This window comes from Strix uralensis, chromosome 4, assembly GCF_047716275.1.
Source record: "Strix uralensis isolate ZFMK-TIS-50842 chromosome 4, bStrUra1, whole genome shotgun sequence".
In the NCBI taxonomy this organism is placed as follows: Eukaryota; Metazoa; Chordata; class Aves; order Strigiformes; family Strigidae; genus Strix; species Strix uralensis.
Window position 1 is genome coordinate 80,473,448 of NC_133975.1, and position 13,723 is coordinate 80,487,170.

Sequence of the window (13,723 nt, forward strand, 5' to 3'; positions counted from 1 at the left end):
GAATATCATTCTTACAGCAATAATCTGACAGTGAAAGAAAACACAATTAACACATGCTTTGCATTAGATATGGATTTCAATTAAAATAGTAAAAAAATTTAAAAGCTGTTCATGAATCTCTAGGACTATCTTTTTTTAAGTGTTAATAATCAAGAAATGCAGTAACATTCATACTTCACACATATTTACTAGTTAGACCTCAAATACTATTCCTAGAGGAAGGTGACCAATACTTTATTGGTCCTATTTAACAGATGGGTAAAGGCAGAGAACTTAAAGAGATGAATTTTCTAACATGCTGGGCAAGCCTCAGTGATTTCAAAAAGAGAACTACAGGTATTCAGCATGCCTGAAAAACACACCAAATGAGATTGCCAAGGTAATTCTCAACGAACATGGAAAACTGGATAAAAAGTTCTCACTCCCAATCCCAGAAATTAAACAGCAAAATCCCTCTCTCCTCTCACTGCTTCCCCTCTTCCCTCCGTCATGCACCTCTCCTTATCAGAAGAAACAAGAAATTGTAAGTTAAGAAGTTGCAACATTTTAATCCCTGCAATTCCATGACTTAGCAAACCCAAGGCAAAGTGTTTCTTAGCCCATAAAGGAGCAGCTGATGCTGCCACTCGCTGCTCAATTACCTGACAGCTTCATAAGAAAATCTGATGCCATCTTGACAGAGATGTCTTGGCTGAATAGTGCTGATGCTGTATTGGCCAGAAAGTCAGAGGAGTCTTTCAGCTTTGTGTGGTTGGGGGCTCTGTCAACAGTGCTAAGAGCAAAAGGTGCAGCTGAGATGCCATTGTCATCTTTGGGCTCTTCCTTCACTAGTAAAGGTGGAATACCTCCACTGGGCTGCCCAGCCACATCGGGTGTTTTAGATACAGATGCTGATCCCGTAAGGTCAGGTCCACCTCCTTCCCTCTGTGGTCCCGGGCAGGAGTCACTATTTAGCTGTGGTGACCCCTTCACCTCAGTTTCTGGTATTTCCTCCTTCACTTTGGATTCTGTCCTGAGGAAATGTTGATGGCAACGCATATGGAGTTTCAGGCTGAAGTGGCGGGAGGAGGTAAAGGGGCATAGCTGGCATTGAAAGGTCTCACCCCTGTCTTGGTGCTGATGAACCTGGTTCAAGAGGTGAAAGATAAAAGCATGTATTAAGCGAAACAGTTTACTAGCATTATAGAAATTTCAACTCTACACTTCTCACACCATTTAAAAAAAAAACGTTAACAGAGTAAATTCTTCATTCTGAGCACTTGGAAAGAGGTCAGGCACTAACAACAGTAGGATTCTTTCACACATAAGTCAAAGAACATAAACATCAGACTCAAAAAAAATAAAATCAGGAACATCTGTTTCTGCAGCATGGAAATGATGAAGTCTGCTTTGGATCAAATAGTTCTTACAAACAGATCCTGATGACCTGTCAGTGCATAAAAAGACTTCCAAGCTATAACTAGTAGCTTTCTTGATTAAAAAACAAACACCTATCTATTAAATGATCTACTAAGCATGATCACTCCATGCAACCTCATAAACAATTGTTCAGAACAATCCAGCAAAACATCAACCTGCACAGCAATGTCCATCATCAATTCATGTATCATTAGAGTAAAAACACAGCACCTGGCACTACCAAGGCGCTGCTGAAAGACTGCGTTGCAAATTAATTCTACCAGAAAATAAACAGCTCTGTTATAAAATACAAGCATGAGAGATGGTGTTTGCCGTCTATTCTATTTTATCAGTCAATTAATGATCACAGTTAATCTACTGTCCTCATATTTTGACTGCAGGCTCTTCCTCATAGAGACTGCATGCTCCAGTATAACTACAATGCCTAGTATCCTCAGGCCCGATCCTGATCACCTTTTAAAGAGAACTCAAGCCATCCATCCATATGTAATGGTTTACATACTATTTGAACACACTCATTAATATAAATTATATAATTATACAATTTCTTCTTTAACACAGTACTCATGAAAGGGAAGGAATAATCAAGCCCAGTGTAATAGTGGCAGATATATTGAAAAGTTTTTTCCCCTATAGTTTCACAAATTAATTTTAAATCCTGACAGTAGCACTCTGGGCTACTCCCTGCAGAAAGACTGGCAAATACATAATTTTTTTCCTTACTAATTGATGAACATGTGATCAGGACAAACTGGCACCAGACTGAGTTCCACACATTCGTTTTCACTTGTGACTTGAGTTGGTTGGAAACATTTCAGTGAGACAGATTTTTGTTGGAAAATGGCAATTTGTTGAATGCAAAATATTTCACCTGAAACACGAAGAGGTTTGATGAACTCCTGGCAAACAAAGCGTGATTTCCCTACCCTACTGAGTGGCACTCTACCTCCCGCTCCCTGGGCTTGGCTCAGAAGCAGCCAGCTGTGCAAGGGATCCAAGGCTTGCTGCTACAGCCTGGGAGTCCAAAAGCCCCAAGAACTCCAGCTCTAATCAAAGCTCAGCTCTACACCAGGGAGCCTGGAAAACCTAGCTTTAGCTAAGGCTTTCAGCACTTTCCAGTCTCCTGAAGAGCTGAGATCTAGATCCCGAGAGCCCTGGTGCAGACACTGCAGGGCTCTGGGGTAACAGCAGCATTTCCCAAACACATCTCTGTCAAAATTCAGGTTGGAGTTTCCCATGGTTGTAGATTTGGCTCAGTTAATTTTCTATATATCGTAAGAGGAACTGAGTCACAAGCTCATATCCAACACTGCGAGCTCTACACACACAGGACCTAAATTCAGGTCTGCTAAAATGTGAAGCTGGGAGACATCTCTCTTCTAGTTTTTTTTGCTTTCAAGGAAGACCCATTTCATTAGTGCTGTGTAACTTTTCATTCAGTAGTTCTTCAAGGGCTCCGGAGATTAGGTACTAAACAAACAGACAGCAAGAGAGAATTTTCTCTTGGCCAGCCGCTTTACAGATTGACATTCTCAGTATCATATAAACATGACATTTACAGACAAAGTAATTCTGGAATCTTATAAGTGCACCTGACAACAAAAAAAATATTAGAAGCTAATGCTAATCTAAGACAGTTTTAAAGCAACAACCTTGCCAGAAGAATAGCAGCACAATAAATTCTAAATATTAACAGGTTACCACAGAAATGCCAACCAGATTGTCTGTCTACACTACTGGAAACAGGATGGTCTGTGAGCACAGCAGTATGTAAGCACTCTTCTTCATGAAGAGCACCGAGATGTACTAATGGTAGCAAGCACTCTCACCATGGCAACTTTATCTCTTACACCCACTGAGATTCTGTGTGCCAGGGTTTCTCTCCAGGATCCCCTTCAATCAACATTTCCCTGCCTACATATTTAACCACTTCTTCTGGAGGTCCCTTATCACAATCATCAATATGATGCCTTCTGAAGGCTGTCACCGCTGCAGTCAGGTGGCAAAGTGTGTGGGAGCCCACCTTCTCTTCCCAGGAGCATGGCATGCCACCCCTGCAATATCTTTTGAGAATGGATGAGAATATGGGGGACTGATTCATCTGATTTGGAATTTTCTCCTGCCCCAAGACAATAGTAGCACCACCAATGGATTTCTCATAAAATAAAATACATTTATAACTTGCAGCCAAGGAATGACAGAATTCAAACCTAAATATTTGGAGGTTTGAAAGGAAGAATTTTATATCTACAAAAAAAAAAAACCCCAAATACATGAAAAAACAGCAAGTTCAATATTTAGTGCCCAGCATCCTGGGTCCAGTCCCACCATAAGACTTTATATTTTTTTTTAATTCTCAAAACTAAATAATAATATTTATTTTAAATTTGAACACTATTAGAAATAGAAGCTAACAATGAAAGTCCCTTTAAAGGAAAAACTAACCCTTATTTTCTCATCCAACAGCAGCTGAAAGAGCCATGAATTGCCATTCTGTGCTATTTGGAGGGGAAAGTCAAGGCAGCAACTACTTGCTACAGAATAAGAAACAAGAAACCCTGTAGAGCTACACAGAAAGCCACAGGGGAGATCCAGGTCATGCAATGTTACAAAAAGCTGCCTTCTCCCTCCGTGAGACAGGGAAGGGCTCTTACGCTGTGCTAATGCTACCCAAACCATCAGATGTCCTCTTTAGACTCAACTAGGCTGTTCCTGCAAGAACCACAGGCAGGAGGAGACAAGAGGGCAGCTGACAGGTTTTCTCCAAAGTCTCAGCCTAAGCCCAGCTGCTGCCAGATTTTGATTTCTTTGAATTACGCTGCAACACACCACAGCGCACAACCTGCTCAGAGAGAATGGTTCTTTCAAAATCCCATAAAACTACCATTTGACTTGTGTCAGAAACATTTAAGGACTTCTACCTACTGAGTTTATTTCATTTAGCCATGGATATTCTCCTTGACTGTGCAAAGTACTTGTATCATCTTTATTTTAACACCACAGTCTTCCCAATTTCAAATGATATTTCGTGGTTCTTTCAGTGTGTGCTTGATATGACGTACACAGCTATTTTCAACAGAATAATACACTCCTTACAAACTTTAGGCCTAGCTTGAGGACTTGGGTACAAATCATCTATTGGTCCAATTTATCTTTTTTTTATTTGTTTCTTTCAGTTTCTCTTCTGCCTTCTTGTTCTCACATTACAAGAAAGAAAAAAAGAGGCTGTTTGATTTATCTTCTCTATCACATGCATTATTTTGATCACATCTCCTTTCTACACCTGGCAGTCCCATTCTTTTCAGCTTCTTTCTTCAAAGAGAGTTCTTGCCATCCCACTAATCATTTTCATTGCCAGCTTTTAAAATCCCTTCTATTTCTGATACAGCTTTTTGATGCAGTGACCAGAAGTAAATATCCTAAGTGGCAGCATACCATATGTTAATAATAGCATTGTAATATTTTCAGGGTTATTTCTGTTTTATTCTACTGATATTCATATATCTAATGTACTTTTAAACCAGTGCTGCACATGCCAAGAAAAGGTTTTCACTGAACTGTCTACAACAATACCCAGATATCTTCCATCAGTAGTTACAGTTCATTATATGAAACACCCAGGTGTATTATTAGACTCTTGATTCCAAGGTGCAGTGCCTTGTATTTATCAACAATAACTTCATTTGCCCCCTTGTTTATCTGTCAGCCAGGCCCTTTTCATTTCCTTTCAAGCTTTGCCTTTGCTAATCTTGATTCATGCACACAGGGTTGTATCATCTACAGTTCTCTTACCCACAGATATCATTTTGTGCAGATCACATTTGCTAAAATATGCACAATTCCACTCTTAGTAATGGAACACCCCTCTGTTAGCCTTTTGTCATGCTTAAAATTGCTGATTCCTTCCTACCCTTTGTTTTACTGTCTCTTGGTGAATTTCTTAATTTGCCGTAGTACATCATATTGCTTAATTTATTTGGCAGTTTTTCAGTGAGAAGCTTTGCCAAAGGCTTTTTTAAAGACCAAATAAATTTCAACTGATTCTTAAGTCCATGATTTTCCTGACATGCTCAAAACATCTTATTAGAAGAACACATTATTTTCTTTTACAGAAACCTCATGTCCCTATCATTTCACATCATTTGTCATTCGTATCATTGTGGTTTTTTTCTGTTACGTTTTTGTTGACATACTAACAATCATAAGCAGTTTCTTGAATCATCTTTTCACACTTAAAAGCAACATCCCTGCTGATTTACCGGCCAATTTAAATCACGGGAAGTACACGCTGGCCCGTACAGATGCACCACAGTTACAAATACAGGTGATCCCACCTAACAGGGTACAATGGGGAGTAGTGGTGAGGGAAACAGTGACACAGGCACGTCCTGCAATTTTGTAGTACTGGTGAGGTAGATATTTTCTTTTTCCCTTCCCTAAGGTTGGGGTAACACTTTGCAGAGACTCTCCCTTCTAGTTATGTGGCACAAGAAGGAAAGGATTGGCATTCACCTTTCTTTTGTGGGACTTAACAGGGTTTTTTTGTTCTTATTTTTTAAACACTCAGAATAAGAGGAAATGTTTTTTTCTGAGAACCTTCATCCCTAAGCAAAATCAGAACATAAGTCTAGTCACTCTTTACTTACTTTCTGTGACCTAATTATCACTTTTTCCTTTACCTACTACAGGTTTTATTTTTCTCACCAATTTTCAAGTGGATTAAGATTTCCATGAGGGGCATCTGTTTAAGCAACTGCTACAACCAACAACTACTACAACCTAGCCATTTAGCCATACCTGCCTACCCACTGATTTTCCCCCCCCTTTTTTTTTTTTTAATCGCTTTTAGTAAAATGCCTTATTATGCGACTGCATTTAAGTACGCTTGAGAGGTCTCCATTTTGCATCTATCTTGTGCCCTCTTCTTTTTCATTTCATGCTCCTTTCTGACAGGTTCCCTCATTTTTAAAATATTGCACTTTCAAAAGTTTAATGCTATGGTGCTAGTTTTGATATGATCCTTCCCCTCAGGACACATACATTATTTATATAGTATTTTCTTTTTGAAACTATTTCCTTGCTTTGCTTGAAAGCAGAGGAAAAAAAAGCCTCTCTGCAGGGCAGGACTGGACTAGGTGTTCCAAACAAAATATTTTTTTTTTTCTTTTCTTCTTTAGGATTTCAGGTATCAATGCATACCCTGTCTTACCCTCATCTCATATGCAAAAAGTGACAAGATTAAAAGGCAGATATTTGAAGTCACTTGGGGTACCTGGCTGAGACTCAAGGCACAGATTTCACTTGTTGAAAAGCTGTGCAAGTTTGCATTACCTCCCCTCGGCTGAGGGGAGGTAATGGAATCACAGGTGCCTCCCAGGGCTCTTTAAGGTTAGCTTAAACCAAACTAAACAAAAAACCCTCCCAAAAAACACAGTCAACCTCCTTCTCCCAATATGGCAAAGATGCTTTAAAATAACCTGTCCTATACTTCAAACAAAAACAGATCAGGAATGTTTATTCAGTTGTCTGACCCTAACTAAGAAAGGGGGAAAAACAAATCACTAAGGGGTAGTAAGCACCTGCCTACATTCTTCAGGGCCTTTCCTTATTCCCACTATCATGTAATTAACAGCTTCTCCCTAACCAGGAGGCTGATTATAACCATCTCCATATTACACAGGCACATTAATCTGAGATTTCACTACATGGTCCCACTTCATGCACAACAGAAACAGGAAGATCCCGTGGTTGAGCATCATGTGACCTGTCTGCCATTGCATCTAACTCTTCTGTTAAGCTTAATCTTCCCTTCCCTCATTTTCTGCCATACCATCATGCTTCAGCACATGTTCACAATGCCAAACTTCTTTTCCACTGCTAGAAGAGCTGGCTCACCCATTTCTGCCTTATGTCTATATAGCAGCACAAGGAACATTTATAGATATTATTTTTGGCCATATGCTCCTCTTCCTCATTCCTCCTTCCAAGTACTCAGGCTAATATCCTGTTGCTTTCTTGGAACATATCTGTATGATCTCACACCCTATCCGTCCACCAATTGCTGAGGAAGATATGTGCATGATCCAAAGACACCAATTGGCCAAAATCTGACTGATGCTTGTGGTATTGCTCCGAGGTAAATTTAATCCCTACTTCCCTACCAGGAAAAATAGAAAAGCTTCAATACATCTTGTTGAATTACACCACCCCTTTCCGTTGATTTCTGCAGAAGTAGTACATAAGATTCTCTCAAGAAGAAAACAATATATTCCAACTGAATATATGTTTAGATAAGCAGAGAGAAGGACTCAAGCACAACCCTTGCTGCCTGCTTGGACACGACACCTCTCAGTTACCCATTCATTCTGAGTATTCTCAGCACCCCTGGAAACCATGCTATGATAGCAGAATCAAGTCTAGATCAAGCAGATTCCTGGGGATAAGGGCCAAAACTTGTGGTTATGTATGTACTATAATTTGTCTCCAAAACAGACTAATAAAATTCCGTACTGTGTCTATTTTTGGATTTTTCTAAGGTGCCTATCACTGTGGAATCTAAATGCAATATAACAATTATAGATAACACTGTGTGTCTTAAAAGGCAGTCTACTCAGCCTCCCTTGTTCATTGTGTATCTGTGTGGAAACTTTCCTTCTGCTTCCCTTCTTGCCTTTCACTTCCTCGCCTCCAGTTGTGAGTGGGTCCTGGCAAAGTGCCCTTACAGGAAGAACACTTCATCAGCATGGTGGGTAGCACATGTAGATCTGAATATGGGTCAGGGCTGGAATCAATCCAGCTCTCTATTGAGATTTTCTCTAGCAGGGGACAAGACACCAATAATGCTGGCAATGTTGTATTCTGGGTCAATCAGTTTGATATGTTATAACTACCATAAAATTACACAGTATTTATATTATATAGTTATCATTCGTTAGCCTAAAGATACACACAATAAGGAAGGCCCATATGGACACACACAAACCACTCATGGAAGTTAAATCTCTAAATAACCAGTTTCAACAGAAAATATCTACAAGAGCCTAGAAAAAAAAGGAGGTGCTTCAGCTCATGGCTATGCTGCCCAGGGGGACAACAAAGACAACACTATTAGATTTTAAGGACTGCAGCTGGACAAAACACCTCAACAGGATTTGCCTGTCATCCTTATCAATAGAACATAAAACCTGAAAACCAAAGAGTAGCATAAAGGAAAAAAGCTTGGCTTGTAACAGCATCCCAGAATAAAAATTTGCTGATAATGAATGACAGACATCAGCCTAGTACCCTAAATTTTGAGTAGCCTTTTTGGTTTTGAAAAACGTGCCTTCACCTGTAGCCGCAGTTGACTCATGGGGAGGAAGAGAGGGATGGAGAGCTAGAGGAAGCTCTACCTTCATGGGTTGCCTGCCAGGAAGGAGATAAGGCCAGTTAGCTCCCAAAGGATCCTAAGGCAACAAAGAGAACTGAAACATCCGACTGGCATAAACACTGCATCCTAAGTAGCTTCCAGCTGTGTTGTACCATTTCTGATGTGTATTCATTCCATTTTGAACACTGTTGGCTTATATATGTGTCAGTTATTATAATCTTATACTTATTTACATACAGATTTAAAAGCTGCACTTTTTTATAATGAGAAATCTGATATTTTTTATTTTTAATCTTGTTATCAATTTACACTTTCACCAAAGGGAATTCAAATTATGTCTGACACATGACTAATATGCCCCCACCTCATTCACCTGCTTCAATTTTGATGTGACAGAAAAAACATTTTTACGGATGGCCTACTCAGTTGAGAAAAGTGTATCAAACATATTGAAATTAAGGTAAAACATTATATTTCAGATTCTTGTGCTTGTGATTCTTTACATCTATCCATAAGACTATAACAAGGACAAAAAACCAAATACAGACCGTCTAGTTTTGTAAGACAACTGCCTTAATCTTAAATAGGGAGCAGTTTTACCAGCAAAGACCACCGATTCCACCATGACCTGCATAACTGGACTGCACTGACTGAGGAGACTTCAGATCTTAACTCCAAGGTAAGGAAGGCTAAAGGAGGTTTTAATTTCTTACATTGTGTCAAGCAGCTCTAGGCCTGACTCTGACCTTGATGATATCTAACTGAGCATCACTTGGTAATAATTACTATATTACCAAATAATTAACACTACATGTCACATGTTTGTACAAGGGGTCTGTTTTAAGATGACATGGGCTCAGTTAAATGAAGGGGTTTATGTTAGGTGGGGAGCAGAAAAGAGCACAAGGGCTTCAGATAGCCATCAATTTGATAGCACACAGAGACAGGGAAAAAGTTCTTCATTTTCTCCAACATTCTACCCATTTCCACCTATGGAAATCACCATGCCAAAAAGGAAGGGATAGGCCCTCAACCTTCAAATAATAATTCCAAAAAGGCAAAAAAAGCAGACAACAAAAATTTCTGCAGGGAATAATAGGGATGTCCTTTACCAAGCAGGGGACAATAACAGGTCTTTGCCAGGGAATAGCAAGCTTTTAGGCTGTCAGCAACTGAAATAAAAAAAAAAACATTTTCTTATCATGCTGTGTTCATATTCTTTCTACTCATCTTCTACTCTGGACGGCCATCTGTGCCCTCTAGTCAACATGGAACACCAAGCCCTGAAAGGAAGGGCCATAAACACTAAACCTACTTGGTACCTGATAAGAATTAGCATGATACACCCAAGAATATTGCATTGATCCACAGTAGGAGCGTTAAGGGATGAGCCTTCAGACTTTAGGGGGATGATTTCAGACCTAGCAAAGACCTGAAATACAGCAAGATCTGCTGTTGTGATCAGTGGAATCATCTGAATCATTTACACTGAAGTGAATAGTTACTTGGGTGTAAGCAAGGTTAGACTCCTGTCTAGTGATCTCAGATTCTGCAATAGCATATATAAAAGCTGAAAAGGCATTTCTGTCCCCCTCCACACCAGTCTGGTACTCTGTTACACACATTTGTCTTAAAGAGACAAAATACTAACTATAATAAAACATTTCACTGTTATTATAAAACTCAACTGCATTAACAAGGGAGACTTTCTGAACTTCAGCTTCTTCATCCATGGGCTAATGGGACACATGATTTTTACTTCACCAAGCATGTTCTACAACTTGAAAGACTAGGCACTTTGAATGTTGCAACTATGTAGTACTTCAGCTAAGCAGACAAAGAGTTTCTTTACATTTCATATTTTTTTCTATCAACACAGATGTGGCTTCCTTCAAAAGGTCATCTTCAGTTTGAGCCTAAAACTTAGGCTGAGTTAAAAGCATGCTTTAAATTTAATGGGAACACTTGAAAACAAAACATTACAGTATAATCTGTCATTCATTTTGGTTTGGATGCTTCACTGCTGAAGTGCCTGCAGTTAAAAAACACACTGAGAAAAAGTCAAACTGCGGGCCTGTCTGTAGAACATAATGGAGAGATCCCCTGCTAGTGCTGGCCAAGTTGGTATGCCCACTTAGTGTGATGTAATGGCATGCAGAGATACTAGCTGGCATCCTGAAAAGCAGCACTGCTGTGTTTGCATGGTCACATCTCAGCTAGCATCCCTTTTTCTGGTGGTTCCAGGTCCAGAGCTAAATCAGTCACAGACAGCTTGTGCTGCATCAAGTTGACATGACCCAAGGCAGTTTCCACATTGCGTAAAATGGAAAGGCAAGCAAAGGAAAAAAAGTTCTTTCTTTCTCTTTTTATGGTCTTTATTTAAATAAAGGCATCATTAGTAGTACAACTAGGGAAATTTTATTCTTGCAAATGCAAATGAAATAGGCTTGTTATACTATCATTTTTCGATTGATGATTCAAGTGTTTTGATTGCCAGTAAACACTTCCCCTACCTTCATGTGTGATTTGAGATTGTCCTTGCGTGCACAGCGAAATGGACAGAGTGGACACTGATGACTTTTCAAACCTGTATGAATCACCATGTGCCGTTTCCAGTAACTCTTCCTCTTGATAACCAAACCACAGATCGGACACTGGAAAGGTTTTCCTCCTTCTTCTTCTGAGGCTTAGCAGAAGAGGGAAGAAAAAGAGAGGATCCTTTACAGCCACTTGTCGAGTACTTTCCCCTTGTAAACATACTCAAGATATCATTTTTCAATTTTTTGCTAGAATTTCATCTGCAAAGAGACACATCAGTTAAACAACATGTACCAGAAATTTCAGTTCCTCCCCCCTGCACATCCCTTTTCCCCTTAATCTAGTTATTCTCCCTCTCAGAAAGGTCATCATAATTTATAAAGGTTAATGTCCCAAACATCCTCTGGCTAATCAGTAGGGGATGCTACTCTATCTCACCTGGTCCTAATGTTCCTTATAATTTAACTGAACTGAGATGGATGTCTCTCATAATTGTCACTTTGCAGCTTCATTTCCTATCAAAGGCCGGTTGTAGTAGGGTATGGAAAATATGCTTAACTGTTAAAAAAATGATCCATTTCCATATCTGATTGTTAGCCAGCAGGGGAGCGGGATATAAAGCATAGAGCAATCCACAACCTAACTGAAAAGCATGCTGGTATTGTGTATCAGATATATTTAACTCCAGAAGTGAATGACCGCAGAACCCCTGCTGGTGAAATTGTTCAGTTGTGGCTTGAGCAGATGCTGCTACAACTTCAGCCATCAGGTGTCTTTGGGTCGTGGGTTTCCTTCTGCTCCTCTAGTTGCCAGGGGTTTAAATCTACTGCCTTCCTAAATGCTTGCACTTTGCTTTACTGCCCCATTCACCTAAGAAAAGGATTTGGTGGCATTTATCAGGCAAGTATGGTTAGTCTACTGAGTGTGGAATCATCACAAGGTTGAAGGAAAGAGAAATTCCTTGTTGCTGACTTCACACAACTAACCCTCCATTCATCCTCTCACCACGATTTCTTCTGCTTATAAAGAAAGGCCTAGTATTACTGTGGATTCGGAAACCTTTTTCCTCACTGTAAGAGGCAGACTATTTTCAAATATCCAGAGCTCAGCAATGTGCATCCTGCTATTTAGAAATTCTCTCAGAATATTTAATCTCATTATTATCAGTTATTTCCTACTGATAAGGATATAGCAAACATCAAATTCCCTTGATGAGGAACCAAGTGATAAAAACCTCCAGAAAGATTTGTCATAGCCTAAAATAAAACTCTTGCTATTAGGTAGGAAACAAAACCACCATAATTCAACTGATTAGGTAGTTATTATGAAAGTAAAAAAAAGGACACATTGTCAAAGCATGCACTTCTGCAAGTTCCAAAATTCTCCTCATGAAATATTCTATCACACTGAACATATTATCAAATTGCTCCCCTCCCTGCACCTTTAAATAGTAAGCCAAAACCAATGCTATAATTGCTTGTGTTTCAGTTTTTAAATATCTTTACTTCTTCACAAAAGGCAGGAGAAAGACAAACCACAGAAAAAAATATATTGGTAGCATTTTTACCTATCATTTCTTTTCCTTCTATCATATCTTTTCTCTAGCCTGTGGTTATCATCACAAAGGATCCAGAAAAGAAATGTGTAACAAGCTATTACCTGTTTTCCACCCCATTAAAAATAAATCTGCAAACAAGATGGATCAACAGTAATTTAGCACATTACAAAATATGCAAAGAACTGGACTGAATGCATGTGACTTCACCAATGACAACGAAGGGTACACAGGAATTATGTTAATGCTCTCCAAAGCTGAACCATGTTAGCTCTTTACTATGCTACATAAACCTCAACATAAGAAGAAAATTGTGGGCTTCAACTTTCCTTCATTTATATTGATGTCTGTTTTATGTCACATGGTGTCCATTAGTTGGAAAGAGTGACTCCAGTGAGGAGAGAATCAGTCGGTGCTTCCCAAAGAAGCTTCAGAATCAAAGCTGCAAGCATTGTAGGCAAAAAGTTAACACCAAACAAGCATTCAGTCGGTAAAAGAAGGGTCTGCCACCCACACTTTCAAAAACAACATCAGAACTTTAACAGATATTCCAGGCTTTCTTTTAAAATTTCCTCCCAAACACATGAGCGTTTTGTAAAATTGGCAATATTAACAGATTGATAGAAAAGTTAAGTCTTCTCTGTACCACTTTTTATAACCTATGCAAGTAATGATTAGGTCCACCAAACCTGACATGCAGTTTCAGAGGTGCTCTGATAAGCCATGCTACAGTTTCTTGACTGAAATAATTCTGAGCAAGTAGTTCCTTACTTGTCCACATCTAATTAATCTCACTGAGTATCGATCTCATAACCAAAGTTAGATGTTGCTGGTGGGTAAGT

The 13,723-nt window shown here is 39.3% G+C and overlaps 1 protein-coding gene across 6 annotated transcripts in view; it reads right to left on the reverse strand.

Moving 5' to 3' along the window:
• ZNF827 (zinc finger protein 827) overlaps nucleotides 1-13,723 on the reverse strand; it is a 111,854-nt gene that overhangs the window by 68,760 nt on the left and 29,371 nt on the right. For 5 of the 6 annotated variants that reach the window (XR_012628810.1, XM_074867413.1, XM_074867412.1 and 2 more), the window contains 2 exons: nucleotides 11,302-11,474; nucleotides 642-1,125 (listed from right to left, as the gene is read on the reverse strand). Coding sequence is in view for 5 of the 6 variants with exons in the window: in XM_074867413.1 (XP_074723514.1) it covers nucleotides 642-1,125; nucleotides 11,302-11,474 (657 nt within the window). In the remaining variant the exon portion in view is untranslated. The remainder of the gene's footprint in view (nucleotides 1-641; nucleotides 1,126-11,301; nucleotides 11,475-13,723) is intronic. The other variant, XM_074867414.1, reaches the window with a different exon arrangement.